This window comes from Maylandia zebra, linkage group LG19 (assembly GCF_041146795.1).
Source record: "Maylandia zebra isolate NMK-2024a linkage group LG19, Mzebra_GT3a, whole genome shotgun sequence".
NCBI classification, from domain to species: Eukaryota; Metazoa; Chordata; class Actinopteri; order Cichliformes; family Cichlidae; genus Maylandia; species Maylandia zebra.
The window spans coordinates 1,068,092-1,090,807 of record NC_135185.1 but is presented as its reverse complement, the minus strand read 5'-3'; the positions used below and the strand labels follow the sequence as shown (position 1 = coordinate 1,090,807).

At 42.1% G+C, this 22,716-nt stretch overlaps 1 protein-coding gene across 1 annotated transcript in view; it reads left to right on the top strand.

Annotated features, from left to right (window-relative positions):
* Positions 1-22,716, top strand: part of nrxn3a (neurexin 3a) — a 220,619-nt gene that overhangs the window by 77,305 nt on the left and 120,598 nt on the right. Inside the window, 2 exon segments of the mRNA XM_014408191.3 lie at positions 12,222-12,523; positions 15,467-15,628. Of these exon segments, the coding sequence (XP_014263677.2) occupies positions 12,222-12,523; positions 15,467-15,628 (464 nt within the window).

Below are 22,716 nucleotides of genomic sequence, written 5' to 3'. Positions count from 1 at the left end.
GGCTGGACCAGGTGACCCTGAATCCTCCCTTAGTTATGCTGCAATAGTCTGCTACCTTATGGCACTGAGTATTTCTTCTTCACTATATGGTGTTTATATATAATCAGTTATTATCAATCCCTTTTATCCTGTGTTCCTTCCATCAGCCTCCAACCAGTCGCAGCAGATGGCCCCGCCCCTCCCTAAGCCTGGTTCTGCTGAAGGCTTCTTCCTTTTCAAAATGAATTTTCTTTCCCACTGTCACCAAGTGCTTGCTCGTAGGGACTCATTTGATTTGGTTTGAATTTAGTTTTCCTTCCCCCCCAAAAAATTGTTATAACTGTTATAATATTTGTCATTAAGGTTTGTTTGTTTTTATTATCACGTTTCCTTCTAGATAGAAAAACAAAATTAACAAAGCTTTGAGTCTGGTGGAAGCTCCCTTTTTCCCATTACATATCATTCCGTCCCCAAAAAGCATCCCTTTAAAGGTTGGAGTTTGTACTGTGGACTTCTTAGAATAAGTATGCCATAGTAATTTTGGATATAAGCAAAAACAATTGAGGATATTAAAAAGCAAAAAACTAGTTTTTTTTTAATTATTATTATTTTTATTTTAAAACAGCTTTTGGAGAAAGGTGATTTCTGAGACTTGGCTGATTTATATGTGAAAGGACCCAAAGGTGAATTGCTCCTTGGGACTAAAAAACAAGAAAAAAGTCCAAAACTTAAAGGAGCAGACTGACGCAGGAGGAACAGTCAGAGGGCAGGCTGAAGAGGGAAAGCAGAAGAAGAGAAGAAGACAAACCTTGACCCTGCAGAGGCTTCGCTGGAGGCTGGCGACCATGACAGGACATCTTGGGATGAACTTCATACATGGCATTTTGATGCCATGTATGAATTAAGTTTGCCCTTAATCTCACAGTATATAGAGAAACCATCCAACCAGTGTAAAGCCAACACAGATGTGCTTCTGGGTACGATGGCAATTTTGTAACAAGGGCACTTATCCGGTCTTTAAGTCTGACCGAGAGAAGCAGACAGTGATCACTGCCTGTTTTTAGGGGCTTGTTGAGATTAAATAGAACAAGATACAAAGCATTAAAACATGCTAAAAACACATCAGCCTTATTAAATGCAGAGTAGTTTGGGCCCGGAAGCAGGTTTCATCACGTCATCACTTAAAGACCGGATAGTAAATAAACTGATTCTTATATAGAGCATTCAAAGTGCTTTATACAATATATGTCATTGACATATTCACACCCACTCACACTTTTGTTTTCTACCTAACATTCACACATAACTTGGAGTTTCTTGCCTAAAAATATTAGGCATGCAGGCTGGAGGAGCCAGGGAACCAGGAAACGTCCGATTCCCTTCAGCCCATCTGAGCCAGCACCACCCCTCTGCGTTTATGAAGGAGTCCCAGGGGAGTGCCAGGAGCTTTGATGTACTACAATATGGTTATTATTAGGGCTGAATGAGTGGGAAATATGCTCCACAATTAGTGGTCTATTTCCAGTAGGCTGCTTGCCCTTCCGGGTCATTCTGCATATTATTTTATAGAATATTATCACCATTTCCTGTTGTCGCATAATGCAGGCCATATGTTTGCCACTCAGCTTCTTATTATAATATTAATCTCTTCGATTTTTGCCATACAGTCGCTCTAATTTTCTCTCTTTTTTAAGTGAACATCAGTTACAAAGTGATGTTTAATCTTTAGCCACATGTGTTTTCTGTGTGTGTAAATACTGAAGACCCTATTGTCTGAGCAGCTCAGCCTCCACTCTCTGGACACCACCAAAATGGCAGTACTGACTTCTTTTTGTTGTTGAGCTAATGCCTGACAGGCTCCATCCCCCCTTCCTGTCGCTTCGGTGTTTCAGTCCCACAATGCTGTTTGGTTCAGACATCCCAACGCACCACTGGTCAAGCTAACAAACAAATGGAAACCCACCAGCATGCTGAAATTACTGATGGTTATCTCCAAACCCTTCCCCCTTCATCGTCACAAACTCCCCTTCAGCCTATTCTGTTTTGCCTCCTTCAGCCATCCTGCACCAATCAGCCTCCCCTCAGATAAGCTTTTTCAGCTCAGAGGGATGAGGATTTTCTCGCCTATTTTTTTTATTTATTTATTCCCACCCCTATTGCTATTATTCTGTCATTCACATCCACTGTTGGTGATCCTGCTCCAGTTAGTGAAGAAGTCAGCAGTAAAAGTCATATAGCAGTTATTGTATAATATGTTGTGATATAATTAATGCCTATCTGGTGTGTTTTTAGCTTGTTTGTCAAAGAAAATGCACAAACAACTAAAAATCTAAAATTAGACTTATAACACTTTCCTTTCTGTCTAACCAAGTGTCTTCTATGCTCTTTGGCCTTACTGTTATTCTGCCATTCCACTTGGGTTACCAAATATGTGAAATTTTCTTTGTGTGAAAGTTGACAGCACAGATACACACAACATAAAACATACAGAGAGGATTTAGCCACCTACTGGCTTTGGACTCCATGTCAGACTGCATTATAAAGTCTCAACATCTGGGTCACCACAAGTCAGAGATCACAGTGCTGACTTTTCCAATTAGTAGGCAACCCTTTGGAGATACATTTGCTATGAAATGCGATACTATCCATACAATCCAAACACTTTTTTTAAACTATGCTTTAAACACATCTCCAATTGCAAAAAAAGCTGCAATACTGGGTAAAAACTAAATAAAAACAGAATGCAATGATTGGCAAATCTCTAAACTGTCATGTATGGTGCTATGTGGCAGGCAGGACGAGGACCCAAATGCAGGACTCATAAACAATAGAGGAAGCAGCCTTAATGTGCTAGAGCCAAACTCAAATACAGGATATAAGAACACAACACCTAAAAACTAGGAACCAAGAAACTATGAACTAATAAACTAGAAAACTAGAAGCTAGGAGTTGTGATGGACACGAGGTACAGTGAAAAATCAAACAGCAAATGGGACAACACAACAACAGACAGAGGGAAACACAGCTGGGACTAATCAGACACAATGAGTCAGGGAGCAAAACCAAAGCAAACAAGGAGAGAAAGGCTGACTAAATATAGAAGATAAACACTGAGGGAGGGAGAACCAAGATCACTATGAACCAAATCACAATAGTTATTCAAAAACAAGCAAACGCATTCAAAAACTGAGGTCTAGCAGGACAAGCACAGAGATGAGTCCACTGTCAGAGGCCATAAGAAGATCATTTGTAACCTTCACTAAAGCTGTTTCTGTGCTGTGCTGAGCTCTGAAACCTGACTGAAACTCCTCAAATAAGCCTCTGCAGATATTTATCCTTAGCCAGCAGCTTTAAATTTGCCTCAGTGTTACCTGCTCTTGCCGTTAGACGACAATTGACTATGGTTGCTGGTGTCTCTAGCTTCACATGTCTCAGAACAGAATTGCCAGTTACCAGAGTTTGATCCACAGTGGGTGTGTCACCGCGTGGGGCGAGACAGTTAGGCACTTGAATGGGTTGGTGGTGAACTGGAGGCATCTTTTTAGGCCTGCGCTTACTCCTCACTGTCAAGTATCATTACTGCTAAAGGAGGCAGAGGAATAACTAAACACCTGACACAAAGAGCAGGAAAATGCAGGGTGGACAGGTGAAGAGGCCATGCTGCTAGTTTTGATCACATTAGTCCGGAGAGAATGTCTGCCTCTTTATAAAACCAACTGGATGAATTTGTCTCTCTCTGGTCCCCATTGATCAATTCCATTACTTAGTGAGAGGAGTCAGCTGTAGTCTTGTTTCCCTATTTGCCTTACAGGTGGGTGGGGATGGTCTCTGGGACTACTGGTATATGGCGGCCCCCTGGGGGCTGGAGAGCTGTGGTTGCTGTTTTGGAGTGTCTGTATATCTGCCTTGGTTGGTCACCGTGGAGGATGTGGGGTCTGGGGTTTTTGTGGTGGCAGGTGGCCTCATCCTGGTGGAGGCAGGTGCTGGGCCTGGTCTCTGACTGAGTCCCTCCTTGTGCGAGGGTGGTCTGGACCCCCCTGACCACCTTGGCATGTCGGGTGGGTCGACCCATGTTAGGATGTCTGTGCCTCCAGGGCTTGTTGGGTGGGGTGGGGCATTCAGGTGAGCGAGCAACCATTTTTTGGTGCAGCTTGTCTGACACACAAAACAGTTTATATCATCCCTTTACTGTATGTGTCTGTTATAGCTGAGTGGTGTTGTGACGCAGTGTGCAGATCAGGCCCCTCTTCTGTGGAACCAGCTTCCAGTTTGGATTCAGGAGACAGACACTATCTCTACTTTCAAGATTAGGCTTCAAACTTTCCTTTTTGCTAAAGCATATAGTTAGGGCTGGACCAGGTGACCCTGAATCCTCCCTTAGTTATGCTGCAATAGACGTAGGCTGCCGGGGATTCCCATGATGCATTGGGTTTTTCCTTTCCAGTCGCCTTTCTCACTCACTATGTGTTAACAGACCTCTCTGCATTGAATCATATCTGTTATTAATCTCTGTCTCTCTTCCACAGCATGTCTTTATCCTGTCTTCCTTCTCTCACCCCAACCAATCACAGCAGATGGCCCCGCCCCTCCCTGAGCCTGGTTCTGCTGGAGGTTTCTTCCTGTTAAAAGGGAGTTTTTCCTTCCTACTGTCGCCAAAGTGCTTGCTCATAGGGGGTCATATGATTGTTGGGGTTTTCTCTGCATGATTTATTGTAGGGTCTACCTAAATTGAATTGAATTGCAGATGAGTCTTTGGACTCATTTGCACACTCCAGTATCCTCTATGTGGTGGGGGTGGTGGGTGCTGCTGCAGACTTGGTGGCATTCCAGGGCATTGCCATTGTAGGCCCTAGACTTCCTATCCTGGTTCAGGTTCAAGGTTCAAGGTTCTTTATTTGTCACATGCATAATTATACAAGTATAACACACAGTGAAATGTAGCCTGACACGCTCCTCGACATGTGCAAAAATTGGGGGGGGGGGGGGGGGGGGGGGGGTGTAGAGGAAGAACATTATATATATATATATATATATATATATATGTATGTATATATATATATATATATATATATATATATATATATATATATATATATACATACATATAGTATATACACTGGGTGAATGTGCAGTAGTAGCAGCAAGCAGGTGAATTCTGTACATTAATATGAATAGATATCTGACTATTTTACAGGATAGACAATATAAACATATTTAAAATTAAAGGAATTGAAATGTACATTGTGCCTTGGTTTAGAGTGTCTGGAAGAGTCCTGTCTCAGTCAATTATAGATGATGTGAGAGGGCGGGTGTGTGTGTTTAGGGCACGGATGGCTTGGGGATAGAAGCTCCTCTTGAGTCTCTCTGTCCTTGCCCGGAAGATGCGGAACCTTCTACCAGATTGCAGAAGTTGGAACAGTTTGTTGCCAGGATGGGACGGGTCCTTCAGTATCTGCGCTGCTCTAGTCCGGCATCTCCTGGTGTAGGTGTCCTGAAGCGGGGGGAGAGCAATCCTGCAGCAGCGTTCTGCTGTACGGATCACTCTCTGGAGAGCTTTTTAGTCCTTCACACAGCTGTTCCCAAACCACGATGTCATGTTCTGTGTGAGGATGCTCTCCACAGCGCCTGTATAGAAAATCCTGAGGATCTTTGGAGAGACCCTGAACTTCCTCAGTTGTCGTAGGTGATACAGGCGCTGCCTAGCCTTTTTGGTCTGGACCTGAATGTGGGCAGCCCATGTCAGGTCTGAGGAGATGTGGACACCAAGATACTTGAAGGACTGCACCCTCTCCACTGGAGCTCCATTGATGATGATGGGCTTGTAGTCTCTGTGCTGACCCCTTCTGAAGTCCACCACCAGCTCCTTGGTCTTGCTGACGTTCAGCTGGAGGTGGTTGTCCTGGCACCACGATGCCAGATTCTTCACTTCATCCATGTAGGCCGCCTCATCGTTGTTGGAGATGGCACCCAACACCACTGTGTCGTCAGCAAACTTCACAATGGTGTTGGAGCCATGGGTGGCCACACAGTCTGAAGTGTAGAGGGAGTAGAGCAGTGGCGAGAGGACACATCCCTGAGGTGCTCCTGTGTTGATGGTGATGCTGTTGGAGAAGCACCTGCCCACCCTCACCACCTGAGTTCTGCCAGTGAGGAAGTCCAACACCCATGCACACAGACGGCTGTTAAGTCCCAGTTCCCTCAGCTTTGTGAACAGTCTGCAGGGCACTATTGTGTTAAACGCTGAACTGTAATCAACAAACAGCATTCGCACATAGTTACCCTGTTTCTTGTCCACGTGGCTGAGAGTGGTGTGTAGGACGTGGGCGATGGCATCCTCTGTGGATCTGTTGGATCTGTAGGTGAACTGCAGCGGATCTGTGGTGTCTGGGATGGAGGAGGAGATGATGTTCTTCAGCAGCCTCTCAAACACCTTCATTACTACCGAGGTCAGTGCAACTGGCCGGTAATCGTTCAGGGATGAGGGTTTGCTGTTCTTGGGCACAGGGATGATGGTGGATCTTTTGAAGCATGTGGGGACCACAGACTTCGCCAGGGACTCGTTGAAGATGTAAGTGAACACACCTGCTAGCTGGTCAGCACAGCAGCGCAGCAGACGGCCGGTGATGCCGTCTGGCCCCGCCGCTTTCCTTGTGTTCACTCTCCTCAGTGCCGCTCGGACGTCATGCTCCGCGATGCTGGTCACCGGTCTCTCGCTGATGACGTCACTGTCCTCGGTAGTCAGGCGGTAGATAGCATTAGCCGCCTGGCTAACCTCGAAACGGGCGTAGAACCGATTCAGCTCATTGGTGAATGCAGAGTCGGCGTTGATCGGCGCAGTGTCCCTGGCTTTGTAGTCCGTAATGGTGCGTAGTCCTGTGGCCTGGTGTAGGGAATGGGGGTGCCTACTGAGCCAGTTGTTTGCTAGCTCGCTCCTTCCGGAAGTAGACCTGTACGTCCCGGTCTTACACGTTATATTGTGTAAGGCCATTCGTGTGCCGGGTGGTTCTTGGGCCCCTGGGACCCTGTTCTTGACTTGTACCAGTTTTTAGATGTGTCCTTGATCCAACACAGCTGATTCAAATGGCTAAATTACCTAACAACATGTTTTATAGTTCTCCAGAGGCCTGGGAATGAACTAATCATGTGATTCAGGTGTTTAGACCCAGGGTGAGATCTAAAACCTGCAGGACACCGGCCCTCGAGGCCTGGAGTTGGAGACCCCTGATTTACAGCTTTGTGGTAACTGACTTCTTTAACTGATCTTAATGGAGAACTTTATTGTCATGTATGTGCTCAGTGTTTGAAGGGAGAGTCCATGAACAGTCTGAATGCCTTTTTAGTTATCGTTGTGAGATTGTGCCTTTGGCTCACCATGTGAGGCAGTTTGCAGGCTAAGCTGGTAGCCAATTTGGCAGTAAAAAAATCTGAGTGATGAGGTCTATCTTCTAAATGTAAATGTTAGTGAAAGTCACCACTATGAGATCTCTCACCTCTGACAGAGCTTCAACAGCATTCAGAGGAAGACTGGGGACACTGGGTCTGAATGGACCATGTTCAGCTGCAACTAAAGATTATTTTTGTAGTAGAATAATCTTCTTGTTTTTAATTAGTCGATTAGTCAACAGTTACTTTAATAACTCTTATCTCCACCATCTGTGTGCAAACCTGCTGTTCTAGGGTCCAGTACCCAACCGGCTCTAAGTTCTAATAGTATTTAAACAAAAAAAACTACCTAAACTAAAAATGCCTTCTGTCCAGAAGTTTAAATAAAGCTTGAAACTAAAATAAAAGTTTTTATATTTCCAGTCAGTTTACATATGATTTAGTTCATGAATTTATGTAGTGGACATGCTCCGGAGTGAGAGGTTTACTGTTCAGAATAAACAGTAATATTAATGTGAGAAACAAAACTAGGAGACAGTGTAGCCCCTCCTGTTCACTGGTTTACTATGTATTTCACTCATTAGCTAACAAAGATGAAAGTGTTAGCTTAGCAAGCATCATCCATGAGAAGTTTCTGACAGCTAAGCTAACATAAACATTACCGTACAAACATTGACATAAACGAGGTACCAACACGACACACTAACTTAAATTAAAACCTACCCATTCAGCGTTGATATCACAGCATCCACACTAGTGGCAGGTGGGCAGCATTTACACATGAATGTGATAACTTGAGAATGAGGCAATGTGGGATTTTGAAATCAATACCATAGGGGGATCTACTAAAAGTCTTGTAAGAGTTGAAGGGCTCATTGGAGGTGGTCATCAGGGGTGGTCATCAGGAGTGTCTCGTTGCCCTCGCCCTCACCACCTAAGGGGTACCTTCCTCTGCCACTCCGCCTCCAGCCATGCCACCTGAGTGTCTTCACTGCCATCTTTGACCTCCTGTCAAAAGTGTCTTCCTCTCTATTAACGTTGACCCTCGCAGTTGCCACCTGAGTTGCACCATTGTCTCTGTCAACATTTGCCTTGGCTCCATGGTTGACCCCGAGAACTGTTTTTCCCCGTCAGTCCCCTTAATCGCTACGTGGCCTCAATTTTGCCCCTTGGCCAGGCCAAGCCTCTGGACTGGTTTTCTGTTCTATTTGGACTCTGTTTCTTTGGTTCTGTTGATGTTAATCTGAAAATGTTGGTTGAGCTTATACCTCTGTATGAAACTGGAGATCCTGTCACAGATCGCTGTGTGACAGGCAGAGGCAGGAGTTGGACTCAAATGGAGGACTCACACACAAGGGGAGTAAACTGAAAGAGGCAGCTTTATTGGCAGTTCAAAACTCAAGTACTAGATACAAAAAACATAACCTAAAATGGGAAAACTACAAGCTAGAAGCTGGGAGTTATGAGGAAACTGAGGAGCACAGTGAAACTACATAGCAACGAGGGACGACGTGACAACAAGCAGAGGAAGACAGAGGACTAAACACACAGAGGATAACCAGAGAATGGGAAACGGAGGAAACACAGCTGGAACTAATCAGACTAACGGGACAGGAAAATAACTGAACATAATGCACACAGGATATGAGACTATCAAAATAAAACAGGAAACAAACAGAAACACACTAAGACATGGACTGAATGAATGCAGGGAACAGACAGAAGGAGAGATACGTGTGGGAAACAGATGAATAAACATAGAGACAGAACCTGGTAACTACATGGTAACTACACAGGGAGGCATGAATGACTAAAATGAACAATAACCTAAGAACTAGAAACTAAACTCAAGCTAAATGCCACATGAGAGCACAAGAAACAGAAACACTGGGTCATAGACTCAGTACCACAACAGTATCATCAATACTTTCCTTGTGCTGAATTAGTTATTAAAAGAAAAAACTTTAAAAAAACGTATCGGTTAAGACGATAAATCACAGAGTAAATTGCTTGTACTGTGTACTGCATGTTTACAATAAATGTAAGTGATATCAAAGCAGTGGAAGCAGAGCTATTGGCAACGTTTCTAGCACGCCGATCTCCTGTCAGTCTCCCATTGAAAACTAGAAGACTGTCCACAATGCACTTAAGCAAGCATTCTGAAAAAGCTGCTCTCCTCCGCGCCAAAGTTTGTTAATGGTTCATGGACACGCTCATGAAACTGACTGAGCACATCCTGGACATTGAGTGCATCAGCACTGAAGCCCCTCAGCACTGTGCACGTTCTCCTCTCCTCTGTATTCAAGCATTGTTTTCAATGAACTGCATGCTTAGAAAAATGCTTTGTCTCACTCCCATTTCTTCTTGTTGCATGTTGAAGCTCAACTTGGAACCTTAAGGTCCAACGATGCAAAATATGATGTTTTAAGTGTTCTTAAACTTTTGATCGGGACTGTATCACCAGTATTTTTTTGTTTTACACCAAGCCAATTTTGTGGTGACACAACACATTAGTAAATCTATCCCAAAATGCTTTTAAAAAATTCCTTATTAACAGATTACAGGTGGCTCATACTTCCTTTGTCATGTTTGCATGTTTCACTGTCTAACCTATTATTATTATTGTTGTTGTTGTTATTTTGATGATGATGATGATGAAATCAGTGTGCATATGGTTTCTAAACAACACCCCCAATGAAATAGATGAAACCTGTACTCGTGCAGCTCCTTGCATTGGAGTCCTGTGGTTATATTGTTTGATCAAAGTGTCCAGCATTCTTGCTTTAGAGACAGAAAGTTAATTGCAGATAACACCTTACATGTGTTATCCCTCAGCTGTCCAGTTCCTTTTCTTCGGTTCCTCTCAGCACCTGGTTTTGCAGGTTTTGCTTTTTGCTCTGTCATGTCCGATATTTTTGAAGGGTCATATTTATACAGTTATCACATTGATATTCCTTTTATTCACCTAAGAGTATCTCTTGGTTTAACTGACCTATCTTAATTTATTCAACCTGTTTTTTTCTTTCTTTTCTTTTATATTCACCCAATTGCTCAGTAAGCAAAAAAGAAAGAAAGAAAAAAAATCCTGTAAATACAAATATGATATGATAAAGTGTAAAGATATTATTATATTATATCTTTATTATATAATACAGTGGGGCAAAAAAGTATTTAGTCAGCCACCGATTGTGCAAGTTCCCCCACTTAAAATGATGACAGAGGTCAGTAATTTGCACCAGAGGTACACTTCAACTGTGAGAGACAGAATGTGAAAAAAAAATCCATGAATCCACATGGTAGGATTTGTAAAGAATTTATTGGTAAATCAGGGTGGAAAATAAGTATTTGGTCAATAACAAAAATACAACTCAATACTTTGTAACATAACCTTTGTTGGCAATAACAGAGGTCAAACGTTTACTATAGGTCTTTACCAGGTTTGCACACACAGTAGCTGGTATTTTGGCCCATTCCTCCATGCAGATCTTCTCGAGAGCAGTGATGTTTTGGGGCTGTCGCCGAGCAACACGGACTTTCAACTCCCGCCACAGATTTTCTATGGGGTTGAGGTCTGGAGACTGGCTAGGCCACTCCAGGACTTTCAAATGCTTCTTACGGAGCCACTCCTTTGTTGTCCGGGCGGTGTGTTTTGGATCATTGTCATGTTGGAAGACCCAGCCTCGTTTCATCTTCAAAGTTCTCACTGATGGAAGGAGGTTTTGGCTCAAAATCTCACGATACATGGCCCCATTCATTCTGTCCTTAACACGGATCAGTCGTCCTGTCCCCTTGGCAGAAAAACAGCCCCATAGCATGATGTTTCCACCCCCATGCTTCACAGTAGGTATGGTGTTCTTGGGATGCAACTCAGTATTCTTCTTCCTCCAAACACGACGAGTTGAGTTTATACCAAAAAGTTCTACTTTGGTTTCATCTGACCACATGACATTCTCCCAATCCTCTGCTGTATCATCCATGTGCTCTCTGGCAAACTTCAGACGGGCCTGGACATGCACTGGCTTCAGCAGCGGAACACGTCTGGCACTGCGGGATTTGATTCCCTGCCGTTGTAGTGTGTTACTGATGGTGACCTTTGTTACTTTGGTCCCAGCTCTCTGCAGGTCATTCACCAGGTCCCCCCGTGTGGTTCTGGGATCTTTGCTCACCGTTCTCATGATCATTTTGACCCCACGGGATGAGATCTTGCGTGGAGCCCCAGATCGAGGGAGATTATCAGTGGTCTTGTATGTCTTCCATTTTCTGATGATTGCTCCCACAGTTGATTTTTTCACACCAAGCTGCTTGCCTATTGTAGATTCACTCTTCCCAGTCTGGTGCAGGTCTACAATACTTTTCCTGGTGTCCTTCGAAAGCTCTTTGGTCTTGGCCATGGCGGAGTTTGGAGTCTGACTGTTTGAGGCTGTGGACAGGTGTCTTTCATACAGATGATGAGTTCAAACAGGTGCCATTCATACAGGTAACGAGTGGGGGACAGAAAAGCTTCTTACAGAAGACGTTACAGGTCTGTGAGAGCCAGAGATTTTCCTTGTTTGAGGTGACCAAATACTTATTTTCCACCCTAATTTACGAATAAATTCTTTACAAATCCTACCATGTGGATTCATGGATTTTTTTTTCACATTCTGTCTCTCACAGTTGAAGTGTACCTCTGGTGCAAATTACTGACCTCTGTCATCATTTTAAGTGGGGGAACTTGCACAATCGGTGGCTGACTAAATACTTTTTTGCCCCACTGTATATATATTCATTATATTATATGTTATATAATGTAAAAAAGATTAAGATGTTAACCTTTATTGAAACATATTCTTCACTACAATCTTTTTTTCTTACTATAGCAAGAGAAGAGAATGTGGCGACTTTCCGTGGCTCAGAGTACTTCTGCTACGATCTCTCCCAGAACCCAATCCAGAGCAGTAGCGATGAAATTACACTCTCCTTTAAGACGTGGCAGCGGAACGGCCTTATTCTTCACACCGGCAAGTCAGCTGACTATGTCAATCTGGCGCTAAAGGACGGAGCTGTCTCCCTCGTTATCAACTTGGGCTCTGGAGCCTTTGAAGCCATTGTGGAGCCGGTCAATGGGAAGTTTAATGACAACTCGTGGCACGATGTCAAAGTGACCCGCAACCTCCGGCAGGTAAGGCATACAGGTGTACTTTAAGATATGAACATGTCAGTGTTTTGGTCAGGATTATTCAACAGCAGCTGAATATACCTTGTAGAACATAAGGACGACAGCACACTGACAGCTGCAAACGGGCTGTTAGTTATCCTGCTGACTGCCACTAGGAAGCAACAAAGCTACTTATGAGTTTAAGTCATGAATGCATCTGTGGGTAGTTTTTACACTCATCCCTGATTCTGTCCTTTGCCACTTTTATCAACGGATATACTTTGTATGAACAAAGCCTCTGTTCAGTCATATAAACTTGTCTTACCCACCCCATCTTTCTGCAAAGCAAACAGGCATTGGATATGGTGTGATAAACAAACTCCATTGTATGGTAGATATCATTCTTATTATCGTCTTTTTGGTTTGCTGTGTACTTCGATCTTTCCTCTTTTCTGCCTTTTGTACCCTTAGATAGCACTCCTCTAAAAACAAGGGAGCAGGTTCATTTTGCTCTTCTGATCTAGGCTTTCTTTGGCTCCTTTGCTCACTTCTTCATTTTCCTTTTAGTCTCTTCTTCCTTTTGTTTTAAATTAACTTGTTTTTCATTTTTGAATTTCTTGTTAACCTCTTAACATCAACCTGATTAAGACTAGGCTGACATCGACCCGTTTATGTTGAATGTTCACCTATGTGGTATAATAACCAAATGGCAAATCTTGTAACAGAAAAACTGTAAGGAAAGATATAAGCTGAAACAGAGACTAATCCACATTACAACTCAGATAATAGTTTACTGTATACTGTTTATATCCTGTAAAATTATATGGAAAATATGAAATAGAGCAGGATGCAGGAGCATAATAGATAAGTACCCGTTGCAGTAAGAGTACTGGCTTTGAGGTAATTACACACTGATTGTACAGACTTGTAAATACGAGAAAAGGAGTCTTCAAAGAAAATGTATCTCTCTGGAAACAACACTACCTGAGCTGGACGTGAGCTTTAGCATGCTAAAGAAGCAGCTGGAGGCTTGCCTAATCTAATACTATTTTCTTCAACTTCGGCACAAATGTTCTCCTTTGATGGTCGAAGATCAACGTGACCTTTGAAAACACATTTTTGATCATATCTTAAGAATTCTTCTGCTAATTATGAAATAAGCTCAAAAAGGATCACAGATGATGATGATGATATTTTGGATTTACAAAGTCAAACTCCAGGTTCATTGGTTTTCCTTTCATATATTACATGCTTTGGCAGTTGAGTTATTGGCATGCAAGACATGCAGCTGGAAGATTTAAGTGTAGAGTTCTCTGGTAACATCTTTTTAAACCATAAATCTTACCAGTAGAACCAGAGGTCCTCACAGCAATATTACTTTATTCCTTATTATTACAATATTACTACATTTTCCCATGTCCTGCGATGTGGCCTGCACTCTTTGATTCTGTGCGCTCAGCATTTCTTTCCTGTTGGTTGGTTGGTTTCATCTGCTCTTGGTTGCCACAATATCCTCATTATTTTCTTTTCTATATTTATTATATATATTTACATGCAACAGAAAATCAAATCATCTGCTTGCTTGATTACTAGTTACATATGAATATTAATGCATGTTTTTGTTGCTTGAAGCTAAATCCAGTCAGTTAACATATTGTTTTACTATTTTACACAGACAGCAAACTTAGCACAAAAAGTGATTGATCAATTATTTCTTTGTTGTAACAGTGCTTCTTGGCAAACCTTAAACTGTTGATAAGCCTGTTTAAATGGTGCCACATTTGTAGGGAAATTTGATTTGTGGGTTGAGCAGCAGAGTTGAGTATCTGAGCTGCACCCGAGAAAATCTTCTCTGCCAATGCCAAGCAGCTTTGTGCTATTGACTCTTGGTTGGTGTCATCGGATGATTGAAGTCTGAAGAAACAAGACATGTTGGGAATTTAACAGTCGATCCATTTGACAAACAGGGCCGCAGTATCATGTGGAAGAACCATACATAGCCACTGGTTACAGATGTTATCTCGCTATCTCCCTGCATTGAAGTTGCCTCCCCTCCAATGATGACAAGCCTTTATTATCAGTGAGGGAGATGACGTCCGACACATCACACTGCCTCCGCTAAAAGCAGTTATCTATTATCAGTGCAACAATCACCATATGATCCAACTGCTGTAGACAGAATCTGGACTCATTGCTGCACATAATGTTCCTCCACATGTGCAGGTTCCATAGTACATCCATATGTACATAGTACACAGTAAAGGACAGTCATGGCTGCTCTAGAGTCTGGAGATTGACTGTTCAGTCTCTCACAAATTTTAATGGGTAGAGAGCCACCAGCCATATCATCTTGCAAACCTCGGCTCAAACCACTTTCTTCCTGTGTTATCATTTTGGCACACCTCTGACATCCTCTGCTATATGAATCTTGGCTTTCGATACACTAGCTTGATGATGCCCTGTGGCACTGGCCCTCAGTCAGATGTGAGCAGATATCAGCTGATCACTAGGTCCATGATCATAGGTGCTCCTAATCGAGTGCCCATCAGGCATTGGATTGTCAGCTCTGCACCTGGGGTAACAGAAGCTCAGCACAAGAGTCAGTCACAGAATAAGCTGTTTGGCCTTGGCAGAGAAGATTTGGCAAGTTTGTCTTGTGCTAATCCACATTCTCAACTCTGATGCTCAATCCACAAATGAATCCACAAATCTAGTGATATAAGAAACATCGTTTCAAAAAAGAAATATTCAATCAAACAGAAATTTACTAACTGAAAAAAAGAGAGAAATCAAATGGTCTGGCACAATTTTCTCATCATCTGTCTCATGTCATCAGTAACACAGATAAACCAGGTCTGGCATTTATAATTAAACACCTGAGTGTGCTCTCAAATAGCAGCAACCGCTCTATCTTACACTCAAAACAAAACAATTCTGCCTCACCTTGCTTTTACTCCTTTTTGCCAGGTGACAATATCAGTGGATGGGATTCTGACAACTACAGGCTACACCCAGGAAGATTACACCATGCTGGGCTCCGATGACTTCTTCTATGTGGGTGGGAGCCCCAGCACAGCTGACCTGCCTGGTTCTCCAGTTAGCAACAACTTCATGGGCTGTCTCAAGGAGGTAAATACCTCGCTTACAGTTCAGTTTGATTACTATGCAAATACATTATTTAAAGCTGGACATCAGAAGAATGCAATTTTTAAAGACCTTAAACCTCAGTTTTGGCTTTTTGGACTGTTTATTGGATTCCATGTTCACATAATAATTAATTTCTATTTTGTTTTTTAGACTAAAGATTAGATTTCAGGGATCATTGAGTTTCATGACAAAAGAGACCAACAACATGTAGTCGTAGTTCTTAAATCTGAATGCTGTTGGAAGAAGCAGACGTAGTTTTGAAGCTTTACTTTCATGTTATTTACATTTAGTTAAAGTCAGTTAGTTACAGATTGGATATATTTGACCTACAGAGAGCAGAGCACTGAAGTTCTGTCACTAAATGAAATAGCAGTAGCACTTTTAAGGAGCACACTTAATTGACTGCTATATTAGCCATAATTCTGATGACATCATTTCCTGCTTTTAATTAAGTCCAGTCTTCTTAAATGTGTTTGCATTGCAAGACCAGTGTGTACAAAATGCACTTTAACACATATTTCTTTTTAATTTTTTTTACATTTAGGAATTTTTGTATTAAGAGTCTTTTTAAAGGTTGTAATAAATCAAAATCTTGCTTCCAGTTTGCTTTCATTTCACCAGGGGGACGAACATCTACATCTACTCCTGTTTCCCTCTGTGTAAGCAACAAATCTTGTTTATAAACAGGATAACTGCTTTTATTTCAAATATAAAGTTCAAGACAGAGAGAGCATCACCGCTACTTTTAGAAGGTGTTTTCTTGCATTTTCACAACATCTCTAAGTGAGAAATATCCTGCCTGAGAGTGATGCTGAAAAACTAGTTTATGCAAGTGTTACTCCTTGGCTGGAGTATCGTCATTCATTATTATCAGCTTAACTAAAAGCTCCCCCCAACCCCCTTTTTCGTTTAACAGTTAGTTTCGCAGACCTTCAGCTGGTTCCTCGGCTTTTAAAAGTAGAATGGGAGGCAGAGCCTTCAGCTTTCAGGTCCTTCTTCTATCTCTACTTTTAAGATTAAATTTGAAACTTTCCTTTTTGGTAAAGCATAGTTAGGGCTGGATCAGTTCTGGTAAGCCGAGGCTGCCTGGAGTTCCCGTGATGCACTGAGTGTTTTTTTTTCTTCAGTCATCTCAATTCACATTCTCTCACTTCCACAGCGTGTCTTTTGTACTGTCTCCCTCCCTCACCCTGCAGCCCCTGCCTGAGTCTGACTGTGCTGTGGTAAAAAGGAGTTTTTCCTTCTCACTGTTGCCAAATTCTTGCACAAAGGCAGTTGTCTGATTGTTGCCGTGTTCTCTGTGTTACTGTGGGGTCTTCACCTTGCAACAAGGTTTCTCGAGGGAAACGTTGTTGTGATTTGGTACTATATAAAAAATGATTAAATTGTAGATTACTGGTACATTTTGCAGAATAGACAGAAAAACTGACACAAGAGCTTTGAATGGATGAACCAGTTTCAGTGATTTTAAGCCAATTTTAAGGATGTAAATGCTGATTCGTTGATTTAATCAATACAGAAAAAAATACAGTGGACATGTGCTACACACACACACACACACACACACACACACACACACACACACACACACACACGCGTATTTGTCACATACACTTGCAAATATTGTTTGCTTAAGGTGATGTCATACCACAGCACTAACTGGAGGAAGAGTAATATGGCAGTGGGGGCTTGGCTTTCTCTGTCAGTGTTCACCAACTACACACAAACCATACACACACACACACACACACACACACACACACACACACACACACACACAGAATACACATATGTCTGCAAGGAGAAGGGGGTGGGGGATGGGGGGGCACAGTAGTTATTTAATCCCCTTCTGGCCTACTTCCTGCTCTGTGTCACGCTGGTCATGTTTGCAGTTCTCTGTACTAACCACTCTCGACAAGTACACACAGGGACAGACAGACACACACATTCACAAATAAACCAAATCATCAAAACCTTTATTCTCCATCAGAAAACACAGGATCAAAGCATAAGGTAACAACAGCAGAACACAGCCCGCAGTATTACAGTGTAAAGGACGTCCTCAGGTCGTCACATCAAACTGCCTCAGACATCGGGTCACAGACACAAAGATGATGCTTCAGTGGCCATCACTGTAATGGTTTGGCTCACTGGCCACTAACATGGAACAGGATGCACTCGATATGTAGGTATGAAGCCTCATGTTACACTAATAATAATAATAAATACCTTGGAAAGTCATAATTCAGCTCTACCTCCTTGAGCAGTCTGTCTGTGCTGACTGTTGGTGTGATACCAACTGATTATACAGTAATGGAAATATAATTATGAATGATTAATTAATGATTATGAAATTAATTATGAATACTACAGTAAATTTCTGCTATTATGTCTACTTATATTTTGCATACTAGTTCTTTTAAATTATTTTGAAGCCTTATGTTGTCTGCTGTGATTGTGATTGCAGCCCAACTCTCTGTGAATGGTTCTCATGGCCACTGATCAGTGGTCTTACTAGCTTTACAAGGCTTTACTAGCAATATAGATCAGTGCTTTTTGTGTGTGTTTGAAGTCAGTGCTGAGACATGTACACAGATGTGTCAGTGCTTTTTTATTGAGTGGCAGGAGAGCTTAAACATTTAACCACTGTTTATGTTCACTGTTGCCATCTTGAATTGTTAACTCAGTGTGGCTGCATATAGCTTTATAAATCAAGTTTTACATGTAAACGATGTGGGATGCACAAGGAGCAAATAGTTTTAACTACAGTACGTTTCTGTATTAGGGATGTAGGCAATTTCTGTTAACTCACTTAACTGCGAGTTAACAGAAATTGGATGCACACACAATATAATGGCCTCATCAGTGACAACGATGAGGCCGCCTACAGGGAGGAGGTGGATCGTCTGGCTGAGTGGTGCGACACAAACAACCTGCTGCTTAACACCGAGAAGACCAAGGAGCTCATCATGGACTACAGGAGGAATGCTGACCCACATCCACCCATCCACATTAAGGGGACGGCTGTGGAGCGTGTGAGCAGCTTCAAGTTCCTGGGAGTCCACATCTCCGAGGATCTCACCTGGACGACCAACTGCTCCAAGCTGGTCAAGAAGGCTCACCAGCGCCTCTTCTTCTTGAGGACTCTGAGGAAGAACCACCTGTCCTCAGACATCCTGGTGAACTTCTATCGCTGCACCATCGAGAGCATCCTGACCAACTGTATAACAGTCTGGTACGGGAACTGCTCTGCCTCGGACCGGAAGGCGTTGCAGAGGGTCGTGAAAACTGCCCAGCGCATCGCCGGAGCACCACTTCCTGCCATAAAAGACATCTACAGGAAGCGGTGTCTGAAAAGGGCTGGGAAAATCATCAAAGACCCCAGTCACCCATCACATGGACTCTTCACCCTCCTGCCCTCTAGGAGGCGCTACAGGAGCCTCCGGACTAAGACCACCAGGTACCGGAACAGCTTCTTCCCCACAGCTGTCAGACTCCTGAACTCTGCCTCCTGACATCTGACCCACGTTAAACTCATGGACTGAACATACACACACCCACAATGGACAACCGTACCCTCAAACACAATAATAACATGGACTGAACCACCACTCACAACCACTAGCACTTATATAGCCTCTGTAGAAATTATCCACATATCTCACTTATCTTAACTGCACTACTGTATAGCTCTGTGTAAATAATCATTCTGTACATTCGATAATCTTTAATCCTACAACTGTTTACAACTTGCATAGTTCCCATTTCTGTATAGCTGTATATCCCAGATTCTGTAAAGTTATTTATTTCATATTCTGTATAGTTTTTCACATTTATATCCTGTTCATATCCTGTACATAGCTTGTACTCACTACAGCCTGTACATACTTATAGTTATAGAATATTCACAACATACTTCATACCGTGTACATTATAACATACCATAATAGACCCATTTCTGTAATATACTCACATATCTATATTATTGCTAATATATATTGTAATATATCTATATCACTAAAGCACTTCTGGATGGATGCAAACTGCATTTCGTTGCCCTGTACCTGTGCATGTGCAATGACAATAAAGTTGAATTCTATTCTATTCTATTCTATTCTATAAGGTATATATGTTGCAGCCATAAGTGCATTTTGTGTGTGTGTATTTTATAGGGTTAGTCAGAAAGAAAAATAACATTACATACCTTAGACAATAATACGGCTTTTCAGTGTAACCATACGTCGACCACAGTGTACAGACATCAGTATAAGAGTGGAGTGGATAAGCATCAGTTATGTCTTCAGTGCAAACTAAAGCAACCTCTTTATTAGGATATATGGTCGACTCTTAAGTCATAAAGTGCTCATGATACTAAGCACACAATACTCTGAACACAAAGCTGAAGCTGTTTTTAACATGATTTGAAGAATTTTATGAAACAGGCAGATCAGCAGTTTAACCAAAAGCAGTTAGCACTGTGTGGTTGATTTATCTTTGAGCATCTCTGCCTGAGGTTTGCTACTATTTCCCTTTTCTGTACATCCACAGGACGTGCAGGAACATTAACTACTTCCAGTTTTGATTTAGGGTGGGAAACACTGGTACGGTCCACAATCATTTGGTGGAGTTTCTTTGCTAATGTGAGCGTTGTATTGGTCAACAGCAAGTTTCTTTTGTAAGCTGTAGTCAGGGGCCATGTTTTGCAAAGGCTTTAGCTGAAGGACCAGATTTGCGCACCACTTGAACCGACTCTAAACATGAACACTATGGCTTTTGAGAAGAATAGCTGTTAAAGGTGATCAGAACAAATGGAATGGTCAACAAATAGTGTAACTCCTGCAGTAACGGATCAAGAGCTGTAACTGGCACAACTAAAATATACTCCAAGCTATGTTTTGCTCTATAACCTTTGCTGGTAGAATCATTTTACATTGTCTCTTCATATATTTCTTTACATTTCCGTGTGTACTCCCACACGGAAATGCAAGGTCCCACAGACCCATAGGTCCATTCACTACCTAGAGAGACAAGAAAACGTTGTTCCTGTGATATTATACATGAGAGTAACGGACAAATATCACAGTCTTAGTTTCCAAGAACATAAGAAGTGTCCAGTTGCAGACAGGGATATGTACCTGCATGTGCACAAAAGAAACATCTGAGCACATGCAACTACCTTTTTACCTCATCTTTCCCTTATATTTAAAATATTTAAATATTACTTGAAAGCAGCCACTCTGCACATTGTTCAGCTTTCCCACTGTACGAAGAACCGAAAACTTAGAAGTGGAGCCTGAGGAGTCGGTGCTGGCCGTTTAAGCTGATGGTGCCAAAAAGTGATCATCTGCCTAAAAATGATTTCTGGTTTTTGCCAAAAAGTTTTTGCCTTTATTTTATTAGTGATGTGTCGGTCGCGAAACGAAATGGCTTTTAGAGCCGACTCTTTGAAGTGAACGACGTGAGCCGGATCCTTATTGGGAGCCGTGTTTTTTTTTTCTTCTTTCTCTCACCCTCTCGCACTTTTTTCCCACTTCACTCCGCACGCAAGCCTTGTGCTTTGCGCTACACTCGCAGTAGTACAGGAACAGACCGGGGGGGGGGAGAGAGAGAGAAAGAGAGCCAGGGATTAGAAAGGTATAGTAATCATCCACAAGTATTTTTAGTTGCAGATGATAAAGGATTCAGAAAGTTTATTCATGCAGGTCCATATGACAGAGAATGTGCATCTTCTGTTTGTTTTCATATTTTTTCATATTCATATTTAATTGTGTTGTGGTTTGCAGCGTTTTGTGTTGTTTCACTTTAAATTTGTGTAAAAGGAAAGAAACTGAAAATTTAAATAGTTAAAAGTTGAAATGTAAACAGTTGTTTTTTGTATTATATGATTTATTTATTACATTTTATGTGGAGTGAATAAATAAAAGTATATTTACGGTGGCCCCTAGAGACAAAGCACGTACAAGCTCCGAAGAAGTGCTCCAGGGTGCTAGGGGGCAGTGTTGAGCTTTTGTTACCTAGTGGCTACACAAGCCAGCAAGTACCAACGACCGGATTTGGTGTGTGGTAGTAACAGGTAAATGAACATTTTTTTTTAATTATTTCAATATATGTGAGTGTTTGTGTATAAATACACGAACAATACACATATGCTTTCAATTGTGTAATTTAAGTGATCTAGGTAGCTCTGTTTTGAAAGTTCAATCAATCAATCAATCAATCAATCAAAGCTTTATTTGTCACATGCAGGTTGGGACCCCCCACCTGACCTTACACACATAACACAGACATCACATGGGATTACAAGTCGGAGATCGGTAGCGTTGCAGAAAAACACTGAAAGGTACATAACAACGGGAAGGTACAAGAGGAAAAAAAAAGAGACCTCCACTCATGCTGTGCTTCCATGGCAGGACAGCACGAGAACAGGAAACAAAAAAACTCCTCTGCACAAAAAAAGCACACACCATAGCACAATAAACACAGACAAGCAACAAGGGAAAGTGTTCCAGTGTGTACATCTGATCTGGGACCGCTGCAATCTTTTGACTGCGCATCCAACTGACCCGATGTCCACATCAGAGGGGAGGTAAGCGTTGGAGGTGGCGTTGGATCCAGGGTAGGGAGGGTGATGCGTCAGTGAGTGCTTATCAGTATCAGTAGTGTGTGTGTGCGTGTCCATAGTTCAGCTGAGACAGTGTCCTTCGCCCTGCCAGGCTAAGTAAACAGTCTTCCAGCCAACCCAGGTGGCCTTGCATGGAATGGGAAGAACAAACTCAACACAGTCGTTATCAGTTCAGGTCATGCTAGAAATGTGTTTTGGAGTTTGTACGTGTTTTGTCTCTAGGGGCCATCGCATATATTTATATATAAACATATATAAATAAAAACACTTTTTTTTTACATTAGTAATTCATTTTGTGCATAATTTTATATTGTTGTTAGTAATAAATTAATTAAAACAACAAAACAACCTTTAGAGCTGGTTGGGGGCCAAAAGAGCCGGCTCTCTAAAATGAGCTGGAAATCCCATCACTATATTTTATTTAAATGACTTGTTGTCTTACAACCTG